We start from the raw sequence: 22,036 nt of genomic DNA, 5'->3' as shown, positions 1-22,036 counted from the left end.
TATGTATCAAAGGACATTATCAAGAAAGTGAAAAGACAACCTGCAGAAGAATGGGCAAATCATAAATCTGATAAGGGTTTACTACCAAGAATTTATAAAGAACTCCTACAGTTCAACAATAAAAAAACAACCCCATTAAAAAATGGACAAAGGACTTGAATAGACATTTTTCCAAAGAAGATATACAAACGGCCAAGAAGTACATGAAAAGATGCTCAACATCACTAGCCATTAGGGAATTGCAAATCAAAACCACAGGGTGATATCACTTCACACCCACTTAGGATGGCTATTATTATTATTTTTTAAGTGTTTATTAAAATAACAAGGGTTGGCAAGGATATGGAGAAAAAGGAACCCTTGTGCATAGGTGGTGGGACCATAAAATGGTGCCACTGCTATGGAAAGTAGTTTGGTTGTTCCTCAAAAAGTCAAACACGGAATTACCACATGACCAGAATTCCATTCTTAGGCAAATATACATCTCCCCGCCCCCTCAAGGAATTAAAGCAGGGACTCAAACAGATTCCTGTACACCAAGGTTCATAGCAGCATTATTCACAAAGATAAAAGGTGAAAATAACTCATTCATCCACTGGATGAATGAATAAACACAATGTAGTATATCCATACAATGGAATACTATTCAGTCATAAAAAGTAATAAGGTTCTGATACATGCAAAAACATAGATGAACTTTGAAAACATTATGTTGAGTGAAACAGACCAGACAAAAAGAGAGAAATATTTTATGATTTCACTTATATGAAATATTTAGAATAAGCAAATACAGAGACAGAAAGTAGGTTAAAGGATACTGGGGTTGCGGGATGGGGGAGGGGAAGCTATTGCTAAATGGGTAAAGAGCTTCTGTTTTGTGTGATAAAATTTTTTTAATAATAGACTGTGGTGATGGTAGCACAACTTTGTAAAAGTAATGAATGCCACTGAATTGTACACTTAAAAATAGTTAAAATGGGGGAGTGGATGTAGTTCAAGTGGTTGAGTGCCTGCTTCCCATGTATGAGGTTGCAGGTTTGATCCCTAGTACCTCCTAAAACAAACAAACAAATGAAAAAGCCAACTCTTACTGGGGAGCTGATGCAGCTCAGTGGTTGAGTGCCTGCTTCCTGTATGAGGTCCTGGGTTCAATCCCCAGTACCTCCTAAAAAAAAGTTAAAATGGCAAATTTCTTATATATATGTTATAATAAAAAATAAACTGGGTAATTTTTAGGTGGGGAAAAAAAAGGAAAATGTAGAGTATGATATTATCAACCCAGTTATTCATTTATTTGGAGAAGGCATTGAAGGAAATTCATTAAACCTTAATACTGGATATCTCTAGGTGGTGGGGATAATGGATACACTTAATTTACTTGTATTTTTCTGCATTTTCATAGTTTTATAATACGCATGTATTTTTATAATATAAAATACTTTAAGAGGTGCGTTAAGGGGAAAGGAAATTATTTTTATATGTAAAAAAAAATGCTAGTAATAAAAATAACACACATTTAATTTTGTAAGACAGCACATGTACTCGCTCCAACAGCCCCAAGTTTAAATTGTAACCTAAACAAAGATTTAATGCTAACCCCCAAGAAAATATTCCCTATGTTGTCTGTTTTCCCTCTCCTGATTTACCTCAGTATCAGTTCATCAGATTAGTACCCATAATATAAAACTTCCTGCTCATGGTTCTGTCCTGAATCTTTTCTTCTCCCTCTACATTCTCACTCACTGAATGAGTATGCTGGTGACACTCCTGAATTTCTATCTCTAGCTTTGCTCTGTCTCTGGCAGATTAGATCCATTTATTCAACTGCCTATTATGTATCCCTTCCTGGAGGTCCATCCTAAAGGTACTTTGCAATGTCCATCATTGAATTTACAGCCAACATTTAACATACATAACACTGAATTCATCTTCCTCCCCAAACTAGTTGCTCTTCCTTTATCTCAGTGAATGGTATCATCTTCCCCCATATAAGCCAGAGACCTTGTATTTTACCTCCTTCTTCTCTTCCCTACATTCAATCCACCACTAGATACCATTAATTATGACTCTAAATTTCTTTTGAATTTGTCCATTTCTCTCAATCTCACTACCCTATATAGTACCTTACTAAATGAGGCTACTATCATTTCTCATCATGTCTTTCTCCCTGCCTCCAGTTTTGCTCTCTCCTTCAGTCCATTTTCTAGATTTCTTAAAACCATTAAATGGTCTCCAGTGTTCTAAGGAGAGAATCCAAACTCTTTAATGTGGCTTACGAGACCCTTGCTTCCTTCACCAGTTTCATTAACTATGGCTCTTCTACTCTTACTCAACATTATAATCATCCAAAACTTTGTTAACATTCTTAAAGAAGCCTTCCCCAAATCACCTATTAGCCTGTCCTGAAACTATATACACTATGTGTCCCACTTCCTGGTTTTCACGGAATCCTACTATAATTAATACATTTATTACACTTAACTGTTAGTGACTCTATTTACACCCCCACTAGACTTTAACTTTCAAGAGGCCAGGAGAGAAGGCCTGCTTCTTACTTGTTTACCTTGTATCACCAGCACCTAAAATAGTACCTGGCTCATAAACTGGCTCAATAAACATTTGCTAAATGGAGAAATATAAAATCATAAAAAAATAAAACAATGAAGAGGAACACTTTTTGGGATGTGACATTCAAAGATTAGTTAAGTATGTGTTATAGGTCATACTTTTATAATTTTTTAATCTATAAAAATAAAAAACTTTATATGGGTGTCATTTTTATGGAAAAGTTAAAGCTATCTTACTGGTTTGGCCAAGGATCTTATGGTCATAAACTAATTGTATGCATATTAACATAATTTGAGACTTTATAATTTAATTTATAACAAATTAAAATAATTTGTAAAGTAGGGAAGACAGATATTATTTTATTCAAATCTCAAAGAAATTTAGAGATTTACCCATAAGAATTCTAGATCAGTGTTTTTTCCAATTAGAGTCATCTAACAATGTGTTAATCATCTCTCATAATCAGAGGTGACACTATAGATCAACCACCAGATGGACATGAACTTTGAACTGTTTGTCTGGTAATAGAATTGCACTTGTCTACCCAAAGCGTCCCTTTTTTTTTGCTCATGTGACCAGTGACAACATGCCTCCATGGATGGAGGAGGGCAGTTTGTTGTAATAGGGTAAAACAGAGCTAACGGCCTCACAAAGGTAGTCAATACTATGGCACTGACCTCAGTAGACTAGGTTTCACAATCCTCCTTAATCCCAGTGTAAACAAACTTTACTGGAATATCAAGAACATTTAGAAAAGAAAGGGGGTTAATTTCAAATGAAAAAATAACTCAAATAGATTCTGGTTTAGAGATTTTCTGTGCTTTAGGTATTTTACAGAAAGGTAAACCTTGTCCCATTTAGATCTGAAATGAATACCTTGTCTAATTTAATTAGGCTCATTTAGATGCTACAAAGAGTATACTTTTTATTTGCAAAACTTTAGAACTCTTATTCTAAATAAGTAATGTCAGTCTCAAAAATTCAGAACTTATTATAAACATAGAGTTTTATCTTTCACGAAGTTCCCTTTTGTGTGGATTTTTAAAACTGATATAGCAGTGGCCAAGCATGTAGTGAAAAAAATTTATGACATTCTGACAGATCCAAAGTAACTTTCTTTTTTAAAAGAGTTACCAGGGATTGAATCAAAGAATTCGTACATGCAAAGCAGGTGCTCAACCACTGAGCCACACCCTCTCCACCAAAGTAACTCTTTGATACATAATAGCTTTAAGATATATATATATCTCTCCACACTGTGTGTGTGTGTAGTTTCCAGCCAATTAGTCAGTGAATTATGTCAAAAGTTGGTAACCAAATAAAAGCACATACCTGATAGCTGCTACCTTTCCAGAACTTTTTCATTTCTTTACGTCTCCAAGCAACAACTGAGGCAGTAATAAGTGTGCAAGGTACTAAATAGAGGAGAGCAGGTTGCCCCTTTTTCATCAGCACCAGAACAACAAATGTAAGTATCATGCCAACAGCATAGGCTGCAAGAAAAATACCAAATGCCAGTTTTTCAGCATGCTACCTCCACTAAAGTATTAGTTTTTAATTATTTCTAAGGACTTGTCCTATGACTTTTTATAATTTCATTATTTTCTTTGAGAGTAATTAGGAGAGAGATTATACAAAACTTTTGAAAAATTTGGAGAATGGCTAGTATTTCAATATTATTAAATCATTCATCATTGATAAAGATAATAATTCAAGAAAGCCTCAATTTTCTGTTCTTACTAGGATGTTGAGTTTCACATCTATCACTAAAATTTGTCCTGTAGGTACTTAAGTTTGCTTTGAAAAATATTCCTAATATTGACCATATATTTCTTAGACTCTTTAAGAAGAGCATACCAAACATCATTTGATCTTTTTTAATAACTCAAGATCTTATTATGAACATAGGATCTCAGACAATAGAAGGGCCTTTTCAGACAATTTAGTTTGAAATTAAATAGATGTGGCAATGGAGGCCCAGAGAGGATAAGTGAGTTGCCTAAAATTATTGAATGGAACTGATGGATACTCCTATTATCTGCCTTTTCACTGAGTGTTTTTTCATTCTATTACATGACTGGTACTAGACTCTCATACATTAATGCCCTTAGAGTGTACCATACTTAATGGGCACAGACTGCTTTTCTCATTTTTTCATCTTTCCCTCACTTACCTGTTCCTTTTTGCTGCCAGAGTACCTATTTCTAGGAATACCCTTCTCTACTGCTAATATACACTTGTAATTTACTGGATTAAACTGCACTGTAGACTTGAAAACCTTCCTAGAATAGTATCTAAAAAAAGAGTAAATGGCTCTCACATAGGCCATTTACCTAAGTACAAGAGCTTTGGTGTATGAACTTTTGGAGAGATTTGATACATTCAGAAGTAGTATTTTTTTTTTCTTGCTTCCTGTTCTTAACTCTGTTTTCAATAACAGGAATAAGCAAGAGAAATAAGGTATAAGTGGCATCTACCTCTGTTGATGCAGGTGGGATGTTATTATACTAAAAATTCATTTATATTAATAGTTAACTATATACTATTTTTAAAAATATAATATTATAAAATCTGACTATTTATGTGCCAGCATAAACATATGGGAGCTAATCTTTTTCTTTCACATCTAATTTCCTTTTTTAAAATCCCCAAAACCTTGTATTGTAGGTAGTAAAAGATAATTATTCCTTTTGGATTGAAAAAAAACTTATGGCAAAGAGTTAGAATCTAGGACACCTTATTTCCAGGTCTCTGCTTTTTCCTTCAGACAATAAAATTCAACACAAGAAAAAGGAAAAACAAAAATTTACCTATTGTGGAGGAAACATAATATATAGAAGAAGAACCAGTATGAACATCGAATCTTCGACAGTAAGCAATCAACAGGCCTAAAAGAAATTCCACATTATTTTCTTAAAACAGCAAAGCAAACTCAATTGTTAACTATGGAAACAATATATGCTCTATTGTATTTAACATTCATCTTTGCATTATAAGAACATTAAATTATCTTGAATTTTGGACAAGATTTTATATGCTGACTTTTTCACTTAATATTATATTTTAAACATTTTCCCAAGCCACTTAACAGTCTTTTAAAATATGATTTTTATTAGATGCTTGATATTCCATGTCATAAAGTTTTTAAAAAATAACATTGGGAAACAAATGTGGCTCAACCAATTGGGCTCCCATCTACCATATAGCAGGTCCAGGGTTCGATTTCCAGGTAAGGGTAAGCTGGCCCATGTAGTAAGCTGGCCCACGTGGAGTGTCAGCCCACACGGGAATGATGCCCCACGCAGAGAGCTGGAGCAGCAAAATGATGCAACAAGAGACACAGAGGAGAGAAAATAAGAAGACGTAGTAGAAGAGGGAGGTGAGGTGGCACAAGAGAGTAACTGCCTCTCTCCCACTCTGGAAGGTCCCAGGATCGGTACCCAGACCTGCCTAATGAGAATACAAGCAGACACAGAAAGCAGACAATGGGGTGGGAATAAATAAAAAATATATCTTAAAAAAAAAAATAAAAAAATGTATTGAGGGGACCGAATGTGGCTCAAGCAATTGAGTGCCTGCTTCCCACATGGAAGTTCCTGGGTTTGCTCCCTGGTACTACCTAAAAAAATGCAAAAGCAGACAATAAGTAGACAAATGAAACAATCAACTCAGGGAAGCCAATGTGGCTCAGAGGCTGAACGTTGGCTTCCCACATATGAGGCCCTAGGTTCAATCCTGGGCCCCAGTACCTCAAAAAAAGAGAGAAAGTATTGAAAGAGCATTTTAGAAGGCAATTTCAAATTAGAATCAAAGAAGTCTCCCTTTCTAGTGAAATAAAATGGTTTGGAATTTTAATACAAAAGGTTCAAACAACAATGAAACAAGCTCTTACACAGGCATGCAAGAACAACCCATTTTATTACTTCTTTCTTATAAGAAAATTTATTGAACCACATCAAAGAAGAAATCTCAGGATTGTATTTACTCATTAAAAATAAAATAGTAAGAAGGACATTTAATCCCTTAAAATATTATTTTGTAAAATGGATTCTATTTTCTTTTCTAAATTCATAAAATAATTTGATTATCCTTATTGGTTGTTTGAATTAATTAGTTTTGGTTCTTATATAATTAATAAGTTCCTTGTTATTTTTACTATATTTGCTGATAAGTCATATTTCTATATGCTTTACCTTAAAAGAGAGATTCCCTACCCCCAAGTTAGAATTTAGTTTTAAATTAAGTCACATATTGTCAATTCCTTTGTTCTTTGGGGGATTATTTCTGTTTGGGACTTTTGACATTTATGTCAAGAGTGTGTATGTGTGTATATATACACACACACTCAAAAATATATATAAAATATATATGTCTAACATATATATATATAAAAGACACAAATATACGTCTAACAATTCTATGTGAAGTATTGTATACAATCATTTGATATGGAACTAGTAAAATCACGGACAAGTTTTAAAGTAAAGATATTCAAAGAACCTTAAGGTTACACTAAAAATTTTTCCCTACTTTATTATGTGAACACAGACTCAATGAGCTAAGGGAGTTGCTACACTGGATTTCACCATGCCAACGGTGGCAGTTTAAGATTATTTTATGAGAAAGATTACATTTATAAACTAATCTATTCCTCTGGGTTCCAAACCCTTTGATTGTATTAAATTCAGCCCAGGGGTCTTTGATTACTTGATAAGAATGCTTTAGAGCTTTTGATTCCATTATGTCAGTGAGGCAAGACTCAGGTTGAGTCCCCGCCCACTTGCTGAGTCTGATATAAATGGATTCACAGGGACAGGCAAGAAGAAAAATGGAGCTGGCATATTTTGATTTGAAATGTGAAAGGACTGCTTAAGCACAAGGCCCCCAAAAGGCTTGGCCCAGAGGGCAGCTCAAGAGGAGACCAGCCTTGCTTATATGCCTGATAGCTTACAGCTGAACTTGGGAAGACAGCAAAACAGCTAACACTGATATAGGAAGCTGGAAAAAACAAGCTCTATGCCAGCTTCCAGCTGGTATCGGGAAGTAAGCAAAGCAGCTGAGCCAGAGAGAGGAAGCCTGGAGGGTAAGGAGAGAGAGACCTGGCAAAGCTTGCTTCAACACGTGGCAGCTGACTTCTCTGAGAGAGTACCTCTTATGGTGCCTCAAATTGGACTTTTTACAGCCTTGGCACTGTAAGCTTTTACTCCAAATAAACCCCCTTTATAAAAGCCAACACATTTTCTGGTACTTTGCACTGGCAGCCCTTTGGCAAACTAAAATACGAACTCGTGAGGTAACACTGCAAGCTTCTCTCTATGTGGCTTTACTATGTAAATGAAAGGGCTTTTTCAGAAGAATCAAATACTCTTCACCCATCCACAGGCAGTCAGTACATGGAGTGACTGTAAGAAAAGTAAAGAAAGACAAACTCTTGGCTGATAGAGAAATACTGTTAATTACTTCTAAAATATTATTTACTGGGATAGGATTTAAGTTTATTCCACAGGAAGTCCTGCAAAGAAAAGAATGCAGAATTGTAGTAACTATAAAAGAACATATGCTAGAGTTCCACCATAAACTGTGTGTTTTTATATTTATGGAGACTTATAAGCTGGTCTTCTATGTTTCTCCTTTTTTTTTTGCTTGTTGTCTGTTTTTTCTTTAGGAGGCACTGGGAACTGAACCCGGGACCTCCCATGTGGGAGGTGGGCACTCAAACTGCTTGAGCCACATCTGTTCCCTATGTTTCTCCTTTTGAGCACAACTTAGCCCTTGCATTCCAAAAACACTTTCCTAAAACGTTTAGCTATAATTTAAAAATGGAAGTAATAGAAATCAATTTCTTTGACATTATTACAGTCAACTTTTTTAAAAGGCCACAAAATGTACTTTCTTGGAGAAGGTTGAACTGATCATACTTGTTTCCTCTAAGACACTTTTTTGATACATGGGAGATATACTTTGGTTGTTACCATTTGGGCTATTATCTTCTATCCCTCAATCTCTATTACTGATATCAAGTCTAGCAACACAAAGAAATACTTAATAGAATAGGTAACTTTTAAAAGATACTACAGGGAAACGGACTTGGCCCAGTGGTTAGGGCATCTGTCTACCACATGGGAGGTCCGCGGTTCAAACCCCGGACCTCCCTGACCCGTGTGCAGCTGGTCCATGCGCAATGCTGAAGTGCACAAGGAGTGCTGTGCCACGCAGGGGTGTCCCCCGTGTAGGGGAGCCCCACGTGCAAGGAGTGCACCCCGTAAGGAGAGCCGCCCAGGGCAAAAGAAAGTGCAGCCCGCCTGAGAGTGGCACCGCATACACGGAGAGCTGACAACAGAAGTGGACCAAGAAACAAGACGCAGCAAATAGACACAGAGAACAGACAACCAGGGTGGGGGGGGAGGGGAGAGAAATAAATAAATAAATAAATAAATAAAATACAATAAAAGACACTACATGTATGACGATTTAAAACCATCAGTGTGTTTTTACTGAAATTGTTATAAATAATTGCTTACCTGGTACAATAATGTCTCCAAACCCCAATATTGAAACTGGCATAAGGCATACACGCATTACTGAGAAGTAGATCAGCTTTGGTACCCTGATGACTACTGGTAACTGAAAAAAGAAAGGAAAAAAAAAAAAGCTACCATTAAGCCTCTTAGGAATCTTGGCCCCTACCTTTTAGAAAGGGTAGGATTGATATTAGAATAATTGTTTTAACATTTTTGACATTTTAAAAGAACTTAAAATCAGATCAGAGGACATATACAACACATATAAATATATACACTCTTAATATATAGAAAGCTTGAAAGAAATAGATATGTAGTTTTGGAAAAATGAAACCTAACACACATGTAGGATTAACAGTTTTAATCCAGTATCCCCACATTTAACCTTTATTACCAAGAATAGGACTCAGGTCTTGAAACAGAATTTTTTTTTTTTTTTTCAATCTGGATTTTTTTCCCCCCAAAGAAGAGTCTTGTCTCAGAGGGTATGATTTAAAGTCCAGTGAACATATCTGAAATACAATCCTTACTTTCTCATGGGGAGCTGAGGGTTGAGCAGTGGCTTCCACCAAGTTTCCATCATTCTAGGATGAAAGCCAAGTCAATAGGTATTTAATAATTTAGAATAACTAAGAAAAGGGCTATATCTTGTGAGAAATAAAGTCTTACAATACCTTAACATGCAGAACATGCCCAATGAATTACATGAGAAGGCAAGACTAATAATTGGACACACATACGGAGCAGTCACTTCTATTTAATTGCCATTCCTTCATACCTACCTTTTCATTGTTTCCAAAAGGTCCAGCTGCAAGTTCCACCATGATGCTCTCGCCATTCTAAAATTGAAAAAAAGAAGAAAGAAATTGGCCATCCTTTAAAGAGATCTGCCACTATTCAATAACGATTTGAGCACTGACTGAAAATGGGCTGTTGACTGCTTTTGCCCTAAATCAATTTACTATTTGTAGACAGTAAAACTGAAAACCACCTAAAACAAAACTCACCTAACATACTGTTCTACTTTATTTTATTTATTCTATTTTATCAGAGCTCAACAGTGATCATAAACTAACTCATAAATCTGTACCAGAGATCAAGTGAAACCTTTAAGCATTGATTAGTTCTAATATCTAATATCTAACATTTGTAATGTGCTATAAATTTATAAGTGTTTTTGGTTATATTACATCATATTCTATGATTCTTAATAACTTGTGAAGCCAAATTCAAAAGGCCCAACCCTGAAGAAAGTAAGAAGCTTCCCTAGCCTTACAGCAGTCCAATTTCAGCCCTGCCTGCTTTCTGTTCCAATCAAAACATCAGCGTTAGTTGAATTACTCTCCCTTGTGTCTGGCTAAAGTCTTTTTTATGTGGGCTGTGTGAGTTCATTAAAGTTCCTCCCTGGCAGCAAAGTCGGCTGTAGACAAGGAGAAACATTTGAGGTAGCAAGAAAGCTAAGGTTGCACAAGGCATCAACCTATGTTTCACTTCATAACAAATATATCAGCAAAACAGGTAATGATAAGATAAACAAATGTGAATTTTAGGACAATTTGACTAACTATAATATTTTCCATGTAGGTGGGGTGCATAAGAAAAATAGTTTGAGTGTTTTGAAAGGACTTCACTAATACCCGAGCCAAACTGAAGGAATGATAAAATCCCTAGCTACAGAAATTTTTTCCTCATGTTACACTTTGGGTTATAGAAAGGTTAAATCTGAGATTAAAAATACAGTTTCTGGGGGGTGGGGAGTGGGGTATGTGGGAACCTCTTATTTTTTTAAGTTAACATTTTGCGTGATCTATTTATTTATGAAAAAAGACAATAAAAAGAAAGAAAGAAACAAAAAATACTGTTCCTTAAGGCAAATTCCCTTGTTGTGGTCAAATTTTCAGATGAAGAGTTAAGTTTGGTTCATTTTCTAATTGTTATTTAAAACATTTACCTGAAGATTGTCATTGGTATCCTCCCATGCAAAGATATATGAGTAATTACAATTTGCAAGATAAAATACTGGGTATTACAGTAGATGAAAACATTAGTAAGATTGCCCCTACTCCTATGGCCACTTGACCTGCCAACTCACTTGAAGTCCACAATTACCTGGGTCAAGAACATGCTTAGACTATTGAATTTATTCCTCCAAAATTATTGTAAAAGCCATAAGATCAGCTATTAAATATCTGAGATTCATTGTGAATTACTTACTAACGTGAGTTTTCATATCCTTTGTAAAAACAAACGAAACAGACAGAGAAGATGTTATTCTACAAAAAATTAAAAAATAAAAAAATAAAGTAAATCTACAACAGTGAACTCTAAGCACTTTGGTCTTTACTACTGTATCAGATTGCTAGAAATCACTTTCTTAGTCAGTAGGAGCCAAGATGAGGAAAAAAAAAAGAGATGAAAAACTCCCTAAGCACAGAAGAAAGGAAGGCTCAAAGATACCTTTATTATTACTGTATACTTTTAAAAGTCTGAACCTTTTTGTGGTATAGCAGCTTGGCATTATTTATGAATTCCAAAAATAATGACTAAGGCTTTGACTGGGTCATGTTAGTAGGACGTTGGGTCCCTGCCCCCAAGAGGGGGCAGGGACTGAGAAATCGCACCCAGAGAAGAGAGGTTGGAGTTTTAATGTTGGATCCTGGGAAGTAAGCACACAGAGGCAGAGAGAAGGCTCAACTGGACAAAGCAGAGGCCCTTGGAAGAAAGATGGGTCATTCGTCTGATAGCCTACAGCTAACCTTGTGGAGACAGCAGAGCAGCTGAGCCTGGAGAGAAGCTCCAGGAAGAGAGGAAGCCTGAACCTTGCAGACATTGGCCGCCATCTTGCTCCAACATATGGCTTTGGTGAGGGAAGTAACTTATGCTTTATGGCCTGGTATCTGTAAGCTTCTACCCCAAATAAATACCCTTTATAAAAACCAACTGATTTCTGGTATTTTGCATCAGCACCCCTTTGGCTAACTAATACATATGGGTAAAGAGTGGAAATATTTTGCTGGTAGACATATTTGGCATTTATAAAGTTATACTAATGTTAGAATAGAAAAACTTTAAAAAAAAAAAAAAGAGTTTAATTACAGTTTATAGCTATATCCACTGTGCATTTTATTTTTCTTTTTAAGGAGGTACCAGGGAGTGAACCTGGGATCTTGTACATGGGAAGATGGAAAGCAAGTGTTCAACCACTGAGTTATATCCACTCCCCTCCACTGTATACTATTATGCTATGAACCATTTGCTGAATTATGGGAATGGCTTTGTTGGAGACAATGCCTTGTTTTTATTATGACATTTTCAATGGAGCAACCTATAAAAACATTTTTTTGAACCAAGTAAATTGACGTAAGTTAGGGCAGCTTTAGATAGAACTAAAAAAAATGGTTTAATAAATTAAGAATTTTAGTTATAATCCGTAATACTAATTGTATGCTTTTTTTAAAAAAGGATACTACTGCTCAATGAAGTCAATGAGTCAAATGGTTCTAAGACATGGAAGAGTGATAGTAAAAACTGTGGGTAGCTGTAATTTGTGCAGTTAACTTTATTTATTACCTATCTGCAATTTTAGCTCCCCAGTAAGACATATGCTTATTTTATGCCATTATAGAAAATATCAGAAGCACAGATTTTTACAGTGATTTCATATATCAAAGTGTCTAAAGAATGAAGAAAGAATGGCTTCTTAGAAAAAAAAAAAAAGAATAGGAAGAAGAGCAGTGATTATATCAAACACTTAAAACGTGTGACAAAAGGTAGAAGGATAATACAAAGTTACAAAGCAAGACAAAATAAAATGGGGAAAATTTATAATACATATTAAAATATAAAAATTATAATTACTAATATAGTCATGAGTCAGAATAGGGAAAAGGTAGAAATTCTGGGCAAATAATGAAGGACTACCACACTTACCCAACAATATCTTTCCCTTTTTCTAGGAACAGCACCACCTTTCACTGAGAAGATAGTAACAAAGCTGGAAATACACAACTTAGGAGCTGACAATAGCTGTATTTCCAACCTTGTGAAAAACTTCAGTCTGAGAGACAGGAAAAACAGACAGAAGCAGAAAGAGAAAGCATATGCTCCTGGGTCTATTTTCTCGTGAGGCCAGCTCCATCTTGCCTCTCTACACACAGGAGGGATACATAGATCTTTCTGGTATAAAAAGCTTAGACTGGGTTCTGTCAGTTGCAACCAAAAGAATCTTACTAACAGGGGACTGGGGGAATATAATACTAGCAATATTCCTTTAAACAATGAATTAGGAAACTGAAGAACAAGGGGCCAAGTGACTTGCCCAGGGTTAGAAGATTACAGAGCTACACTCTAGGCCTTTAGACTTCCAGTGTCGTGCTATTTATTTCACACTAGGGCTTCAGTATTAAAAGTAGCAATGACAATTTTTTCTTCTTTTTGAAGTTTACAATATCTATAGTGAACATTACTTTATAATACGGAAAATTATTTGAAAAGGATAGGAAAAAATTACAGACATCCTCACGTCTACATCAGTTGGGAGACATTATTTTTAGCTAACAAAATGGCTTAAAAGCTTGAACGTATACCCTATTAAAAGGTCAATCTCAAAAAAAAAAAAAGGTCAATCTCACAACAATTTTCTTAAGAGAATTAGAATTCACTCAATGGTGAAATCAATAATCCAAGAGCAGATTTAAGATTTTTCATCTTTCAGCACATTTCTTCATGGATTTAAAAAAATATGATCATACCTTTGTGATGAAAGGGGTTATGAAAACAAAAAATACATCATAGAGGAGGAGAAGGCCCAGAAGTATCACACAGGACTGTTGAAGAAACAAATTTAAAGGTCAAATTTCAAATACCTACATTAAGAGATTTCTGTTATTTCGCAAGTACAAATAAACATGAGAACATACATTTTAACATTATTTTTAAAAAAGCATTTTGTGGTTACTATTTATAGTTGTATTTTCTATATCACATTAAAACTTCTCTCTTTTCTTCTTTATCCCACATATGAACAAAAAAAGAAAAATCACTAAATCAAAGTAATGTTCTTCCCTGGTATTCAGTCCTGCAAGGATTTTATGAATTTGGCATAATATATAAATGACTGAGATATAAGCAGATCAGTGGCTCGCTAGAACTAGGGGTGGAGGGTGGCAGTGATTAAAAAAGGATACAATAGGGAAGTGGACTTGGCCCAATGGACAGGGCGTCCGCCCAGAACATGGGAGGTCCACAGTTCAAACCCAGGGCCTCCTTCACCCGTGTGGAGCTGGCCCATGCGCAGTGCTGATGCGCGCAAGGAGTGCCCTGCCACGCAGGGGTGTACCCTGCCATGCGGGGTTATCCCGTGTAGGGGAGCCCCACGCGCAAGGAGTGCTCCCCATAATGAGAGCCACCCAGCACGAAAGAAAGTGCAGCCTGCCCAAGAATGGCGCCGCACAGAGAGCTGACACAACAAGAAGAAACACAGATTCCCAGTGCCGCTGGTAAGGATAGAAGCAGTCACAGAAGAACACACAGCAAGTGGACAGAGAGAGCAGACAACTGGGGGGAGAGGGGGAAGGGGAGAGAAATACATAAAAAATAAATCACTAAAAAAAAAAAAGAAAAAGAATAAAGCTTTTTGATGTGAAAGAAATGTTCTATAACTTGAGTGGGATGGTAGCTATAGTTATAAATTTGTATACTTCCAATAAAATATACACTGAAAATGGGTACATATTATTGCTTGTAAGTCATACCTAAATAAAACCGATTTTAAAAGAAAAATTTATTTTAGCTAATGAAGTAGTATACCCTACCTTGAAGTTGGGTAACTTCAGTGTTTTAATTAAGTTCAGACAGAAAGCAATTCCCAAGATATCCTGTAAAATCCAAGCCCACCTAAAATCAAAAGATATTACTCTGTTGTTTACCCAGTTATTATTTTAGATGAAACTTTTCAAAACAAAGAGATCACTAAAGTAACAGCAACAATAACGAAAAAACTTCCACATTCTCCATATTTAGTAATTTATTGCCCTAGTAGAATGATGAATACTACTATACTAGATCAGTTGAAAGGCTACCTTAGAGGAACGTGTAACAAACATCAGTGCATATTCATCTTTAATACTTGAACTTTATACGTCTCTCTTGAGAAAGGAGGCTCTTAACAATGGACACTGGTGTTATAGATTGAATCATGTCCCCACACAGATATGTTCAAGTCCTAACCTCACATCCTGTGGATATGAACTCATTTGTAAATAGGATCTTAAAAGATCCTATTAGGTTAGATGAGGCCAAAATGAATCAGGGTGGGCCTTAATCCAAATTGACTGGGGTCTTTATTTTTTAATTTAAAAAAATTTTTGTGGTACCAGGGCTGGGGACCTCATAATGTGGGAAGCTGGCTTTCAACCACTGACTCCCCTGGAGTCTTTATAAGCAAGAAGAAATCTGACACAGAGTAAGAGACTCTGTATATATGTATTTTTTCTGGTTTTCTTCCCTACAAATGGGCAAATACCTATATATTTTCTAATAGCTTTTTTACATGAAAGGTAGCATACTCCAGCTTTTTTCACCTAAAAATATATCCTAAAAATCACTGCATATCAGTTCACAGAGTTTTTTTTTTTTTTTAACGGCTGCATCATACTCCATTATGTGGCTATATCATAATTAAGTATATTTTTGAAGTCTATTTCAGCTTAGGAGTTTAAATCATAGTTCACATTCCTTTTCTCTACAAAGCTCAAATGTATTAGCAGAGGATCTGCTTATTTAAAAAGCTTGTTTAAAGACTTTGATATGCTAGGATAAAAACAAAAAAATTCCATAATAATAAAAATGAATAATTATCAGGACAAGATATAAAATAAACCACCCTTAATCTAAAAGCAAAAACACTGAGCAGTCATACCTATCTTCATTTCGAAACACAGCCCAAACAATAGCAATTGCTATGCAGAGTCCAGAAAGAAAAATAAGTCTTACTTCAATGCTTTTGCCACGACACACAATCCTAAAAAACAGATCAAAACAGTTTAGTTCATCCTGTAGATGAAATATGTTTACTTGACATAGTAAACATTAATCACAGATACAAGAAGGCTATTGAAATACCAATTTACAAGTCTTGATATTAAGTAAAATAAATAATAATAAAATGTTTGAGTCTATAAGAACATTTTGTGATCATAGAAATGTTCTATATCTGTGCTGTCCAATATAGTAGCACCTGAATGTGGCTGAAACTGGGGAACTAAATTTTTTTAATTTTAATTTTAATTAATTTAAACAGCCACATGTATTTTGGACCATGCAGGTTTAAAATAACACTCCTACAAATGCCAACATTATAGGATTCCCCATAAGAGATACATACGTGCACAGTCCACATGGAATCTTATGAATTAATGCAGCGAGACAGTTGTACAGACTCATTGCTGATGCTATGCAGAAAATTGCTATCATAACATAAACTAGAAAAAAAAGACACTAAATTACATGAGAATAGAATGTGATAAAATATTGATTATTTAGCTTTCTTACTAGATCATGATACTTTCAATACATTGACTATACGATAATCTGAATTGGTGAGTTGAAAATATTTAGATCTAGAGTTTTAAAGTGGGCATTTCACATGTTTTAGGTCTAACACACTGCTTAAAAGGCTGAAGCTGACTATTTTCTATCACTCAAACTGACATGTTTGTTAAAGATATGCATGAAGTAAGTTGCAGACATTTATGAATATTTAATTTAAATCTAAGGAATGGAAGAATTTTTGAACCGTTAAGAAATAATTTTCTTAAATGTAGCTTAGGGATGAGAATTGACACACACCTAAGCCACTAACCATGCTATTTATATTTTTCTATGGTGGAATTTTATCTATAACAACCTGACCTGTGGTAAATCCAAATCCATTTAAAAGGCAAGAAGGGATTTCCCTGGAGGGAGTGCAGTCTGACCGCATTTCTATTTCTAGCCTTCAGGACTGAGAGAGAATAAATTTCTGTTGTTTTAAGCCAAAACAAACAAGCAAAACACCAAATCCATTTAAACACCTTTTTTTGCTATGATACAATAGGAAGGTAGTTAAAATTGACAAGTGTTTTTCTTTATTATCTAGACTTATTGAGGATCTATTTAAAATTAAAAACATTATAATCTCTTTCTTATTAAATGGGGGGATCACTGTACTCTAAAAGTATTCCCTTTTGAACTTTCTTAGAATTTCACAATAGAAATACAAATTTTAACTGAATTCTCCAATTCCACTAAATTCCAGAAAAGACTCTCTTCTAGATGAGAAAGGGAGAGTAATCTAGACATCTAGTGACAATGAATCAGGAATAGCCACTTTCTACCAGGTGACCCTGAACAAATAACTTTTTTTAAGTCCCCTGACTTCCTGATTTCCAAAATGTAAAATGTAATAACACTTATCTCAAGGTTAAAGTGAGGATTTAGATGAGTAAATATATGTAAAATGCTTAGAACCTTATCTGGCACATAATAAGCCTTATATAAGTGCTATTTGTTGTTTTTATTATTAGAGATAGCTATATATGGTAATGTGAGTAGTAAGATAAACAGGTAAAGATTGCCAAGTGGAGTTTGGTGAGTCGTCCACCAGGGTTTGTCCAACCCAAGTTTTAAGACACTGGTGGGCCACGCTCTTGACATCCTAGCAGAGTTTTTATTCAATGTCATATTATGTCTAAGAAAATTATTAGGCATGGGAAATAATTTGCTTTATATAATTCCTCTTTATTTTCTTTCTTGAGCATGATTTAATCATAAAATGGTAAGGGAAATCTTTGCTATCTAGTAAATTCCATTTATTTAATATATTAAAACATGGCAGTATTTTTCACCATTAGGAAACATTCAGAGATAAATTAAATCTTGCAATATCATACAAGAGTCAATTAAATCCTGTGTTTCAGGAAAACCATGTGGCACAGTGATCCTCCTCCTACATAAAAAAATCACATTTATGAACAACGTGAACTTATTAAACAGTGATGAGTTTAAAGAAATTTCTCACCAAATATTAAAACTTGCTTTAGGGTAGGGGTCCCTTTTTTTTATTAAAAACCACTAGTATATCACCTGAGGGTCAGACACAAATTAAACAATTAATGGCTGATTATTAAATTAGAAAAATTAGCTGTTCAATGCCCCGATAATACAAATATCATCTTAGTACCCATTCTCCCAGGAACAGATTGAGACATGAGAGATATTTACAGAATGATTTTTTAAAAAATTGAAGCCCAGGTCATAGGTCTAATTTTAAAATTCCTGCCATAGGACAAAAGATGTTAAACAACAAACTGAAACTAACACCAGAGCCTCAGTTTTCTAGTCCAGAAATTATGCTAATGTTCTCCAAAAAGGGCTGTAACCTTTGGTGGCTTTACAAAGGGTTTTGCCGGCTCTCTTTAGGTACATTCACTGTTTCCTGACCAGGGATGGCAAATTTCCATCCTGCTAGACCATTAAGAAGATTATTTAGGGATGGGCAAGCCATTACAGTTCCTACCCGTGCCTTTTTAAGAGAGAAAAAGTACCAGTTACTCTCTAAATCACAGGCAAGTACCTGCATATCTTCAGATGTTATATGATCCTAACAGCTTATATGAGTAAAACAAAATTCAAGTAATACAACATCTTGATTTGCAAAATGACAAAAATATAAACTATACTTTGGAGATAAGCTAAAACAATAAACCAGTAATTTGCATAATCTTCTATTTCATGTAACTAAATATAGCCACCAAAAAGTCCCTAGTCCACTGTTTAGATTCTGGGCTATCATGCTTTATCCGCAGAGGGAAATGTAGGGACCAAAGCAATTCTTTCAAGTCATGCATGAAATGGTATTCTTATCTTAAGAAAGACTATATTTTTTATCTTGAAAATTTTTTTAACCCAGAGTAATGGGGATCTTAAAGGAAAATAAAAATCTGGCAAAACAAATATGTTAAAAGTAGCAAACATAAAATATAACTTCTTACCCAGCCATTTGTAGAAGAAATAAAGTAAGACCATCATAATACAGCAGATGGCCACAAATATTACAACTGTAAGAGGACTAAAAGTTAAATATTCTTCCTTCTTTCTCTTCATTTCTCCATCTTCAGTGTTTGTCACTGCCTTCAAGTTTTCCCTGCATAAACACAAATGGGAACTTGAACAAATCTCTGTTAAAATGTATCTCTAAAACCAATTCAGATTTGTATTAGATTACAAAAGTAATTTTCTTTTGAAAAACTGCACACAAAAAAGAAACATTTAACCTAGAAAGTGGAAACCTGGTATAATTTACCTTTTAGTGTTATTAACCACACTAACTTTTGAGAAAGTATTCTGGAGGCAAAATTGTCGAAACATGACATTTATTATATAAAATTAATGTTTGTAGATGTTTATATTTTTTATTTGGAAAACTATACTGACATAATATACTTAAAATTATAACCAATTCTTCTTACATATTTACTATTTTCAACTTATACATAGTAGAGAACTTCTAAAATTAAAAATCATCCTGAATGTGAACATTTAATTCTCGTATCAGTTTAAATTCAGGATTTAATATATGTCTACTCTGCTCATCAAAATGTTATAGAGGATTCAAAAGAAGGTCAAGTCATTGCTTTTTTAAAAAAGATTTATTTCTACCCCTACCCCCCACCCCCTGCCTTGTTGTCTGATCTCTGTGTCCATTCACTGTGCGTTCTTCTGTGTCTGCCTGTTTTTTCTTTAGGCAGCACCAGAAACCGATCCTGGGACCTTCTGGGGTAGGAGACAGGTGCTCAATCTTTGTGCCACCTCAGCTCCCTGGTCTGCTGCATCTCTTATTCTCTTCTCTGTGTCTCTTTTTGTTGCATCATCTTGCTGCACCAGCTCTTCCCTCAGGCCAGCTCGCTGCGAGTGCCAGCACTCCTCATGGGCCAGCTCTCTGCTCAGGCCAGCTTGTCTTCACCAGGAGGCCCCAGGAATTGAACCTTGGACCTCCCATAAGATAGATGGGAGCCCAATCACTTGAGCCACATCCGCTTCCCAAGTCATAGCTTTTTTCTACCTTTACCTAAGATAGCAAAATATTGATTCAAATTCTACCAATAACCCTTTCTAGGTTACACAACTAATAAAAATTAAGAAACAGAAATTGAAGAGGAAAGACCTGCAAGTCTCTTTTCTTGAGCAGTCTCTGTTCTGTCAATCTTACTGTCTCCCCTTAGTTATAAAGAACCCACAATACATACTTCTCCAGCTCCAGTCCCTTCAACTCTAGTCTCCTAAGCTTTGTTCCCTCTTGTGTACATCTTGGCCCTGTCATCAGGTCTGAGTAAAATATAAACTTCAGGTTTAAAAAACAAAAAACAAAACTTTTTTTTTTAAAAGATTTATGTATTTATTTAATTTTCCCCCCTCCCGCGGTTGTCTGTTCTCTGTGTCTATTTGTTGCATCTTGTTTCTTTGTCCGCTTCTGTTGTCAGTGGCACGGGAAGTGTGGGCGGTGCCATTCCTGGGCAGGCTGCACTTTACTTTCGCGCTGGGCGGCTCTCCTTATGGGTGCACTCCTTGTGCATGGGGCTCCCCTATGCAGGGGACACCCCTGAGTGGTATGGCACTCCTTGTGCGCATCAGCACTGCGCATGGGCCAGCTCCACACGGGTCAAGGAGGCCTGGGGTTTGAACCGCGGACCTCCCATGTGGTAGATGGATGCCCTAACCACTGGGCCAAGTCCGTTTCCCAAAACAAAACTTTTATACTTATCAAATTGCACATTTGCCAACACCTCATTTACCAACATACCACTTTATTTAAAAATTGTTGATTAGGACAACTATCATTTTAAGCATCTGTGACTTCAGGTAGGTTGCCTGGGTAAGGAGCAGGGAAGGAGTTGGTGGAGAGCCATACCAACCCCTACCTGAAACTTCAGGACTAGATGACAAAGGATTAACCAAAGTTTTTGTAGAAGTGTTATTAAGTTACCCTGAGTGGGAAAAGAAGCTAACCTTTGGTATATGTCATTGCAAACAGATACACTTAAAGACATTTTACCACAGTACAATATAAGATCTACATAGTCATATTCAGTGTACTAGAAGCACTAAGCAATTTCATGAAGGGAAAGCACATATTTGTATTACTTTAAAATATTACAATTCATCTGTCTAAAAACATGTACCTCAAGAGCTACATGCAATGGGAAGCAAAACCTTCTTCCATGCCAACTTGAGGCTATGAAGCTTGATATGGTAGGATGAATTATGTACCTCAAAAAATACATGTTCTTAATCTTAATCTGTGTCTCTGTGGGTATGAACCTATTATAAATAGGACCTCTTGAAGATGATATTTTTAGTTAAGATGTGGCCAAATGAAGTAGGGTGGGTCTTAATCTGCATTACTGGAGGCCTTATAAAGAAAAACTGGAAGTTACAGAAGTGAGACAGGAGGAGAACATCACCATATGATGGGAGGCAGAAATACAACCCAAGGAACCCCAAGGATTGCAGCAGCCAGCATCAGAATGCTATAATCTTTGGTATTTCAGCAAGCCTTGCTGGTATCTTAATTTTGGACTACTTCAAGCCTCAAAACCGTGAGTCAATAAATTCCTGTGTTTAAGTCCATTGTGTGTTGTTTCTGATAGCAGCTCAGGAAAACTAAGACACTTGAAGACAGATTTTAACTCTCTACTGAGAAATCTTTAAATGGAACCAAGGTATCTTTCCCTTTTGCATAAGGGGCCTCTTTCATTTGGCAGGGTAATTCTGGATTGAGTTCCTGTTCCAGCATATTTATTCTTTCCTAGGACTTATTCTGTTTTTCCTTCTCTTTCTACCCAACTCTCTCTTCTTGCTAAACAATAGTCCTTAGGTTTTTTTTTTAATTTTTAAAGATTTATTTTTTA

The 22,036-nt window shown here is 35.6% G+C and overlaps 1 protein-coding gene across 2 annotated transcripts in view; it reads right to left on the bottom strand.

Annotated features, from left to right (window-relative positions):
- Positions 1-22,036, bottom strand: part of SPPL2A (signal peptide peptidase like 2A) — a 56,815-nt gene that overhangs the window by 12,677 nt on the left and 22,102 nt on the right. The window contains exons 6-15 of one of the 2 annotated variants that reach the window (XM_004471544.5): positions 19,121-19,272; positions 16,474-16,570; positions 16,009-16,110; positions 14,903-14,984; positions 13,841-13,915; positions 9,872-9,928; positions 9,620-9,673; positions 9,090-9,192; positions 5,379-5,456; positions 3,901-4,061 (exon numbers count right to left, since the gene is read on the bottom strand). In XM_004471544.5, the coding sequence (XP_004471601.1) occupies positions 3,901-4,061; positions 5,379-5,456; positions 9,090-9,192; positions 9,620-9,673; positions 9,872-9,928; positions 13,841-13,915; positions 14,903-14,984; positions 16,009-16,110; positions 16,474-16,570; positions 19,121-19,272 (961 nt within the window). The remainder of the gene's footprint in view (positions 1-3,900; positions 4,062-5,378; positions 5,457-9,089; positions 9,193-9,619; positions 9,674-9,871; positions 9,929-13,840; positions 13,916-14,902; positions 14,985-16,008; positions 16,111-16,473; positions 16,571-19,120; positions 19,273-22,036) is intronic. The other variant, XM_004471545.5, reaches the window with a different exon arrangement.

The sequence above is a fragment of the Dasypus novemcinctus genome, chromosome 3, assembly GCF_030445035.2.
Source record: "Dasypus novemcinctus isolate mDasNov1 chromosome 3, mDasNov1.1.hap2, whole genome shotgun sequence".
Lineage (NCBI taxonomy): Eukaryota > Metazoa > Chordata > Mammalia > Cingulata > Dasypodidae > Dasypus > Dasypus novemcinctus.
This window is presented reverse-complemented; position numbering and strand designations above follow the sequence as displayed.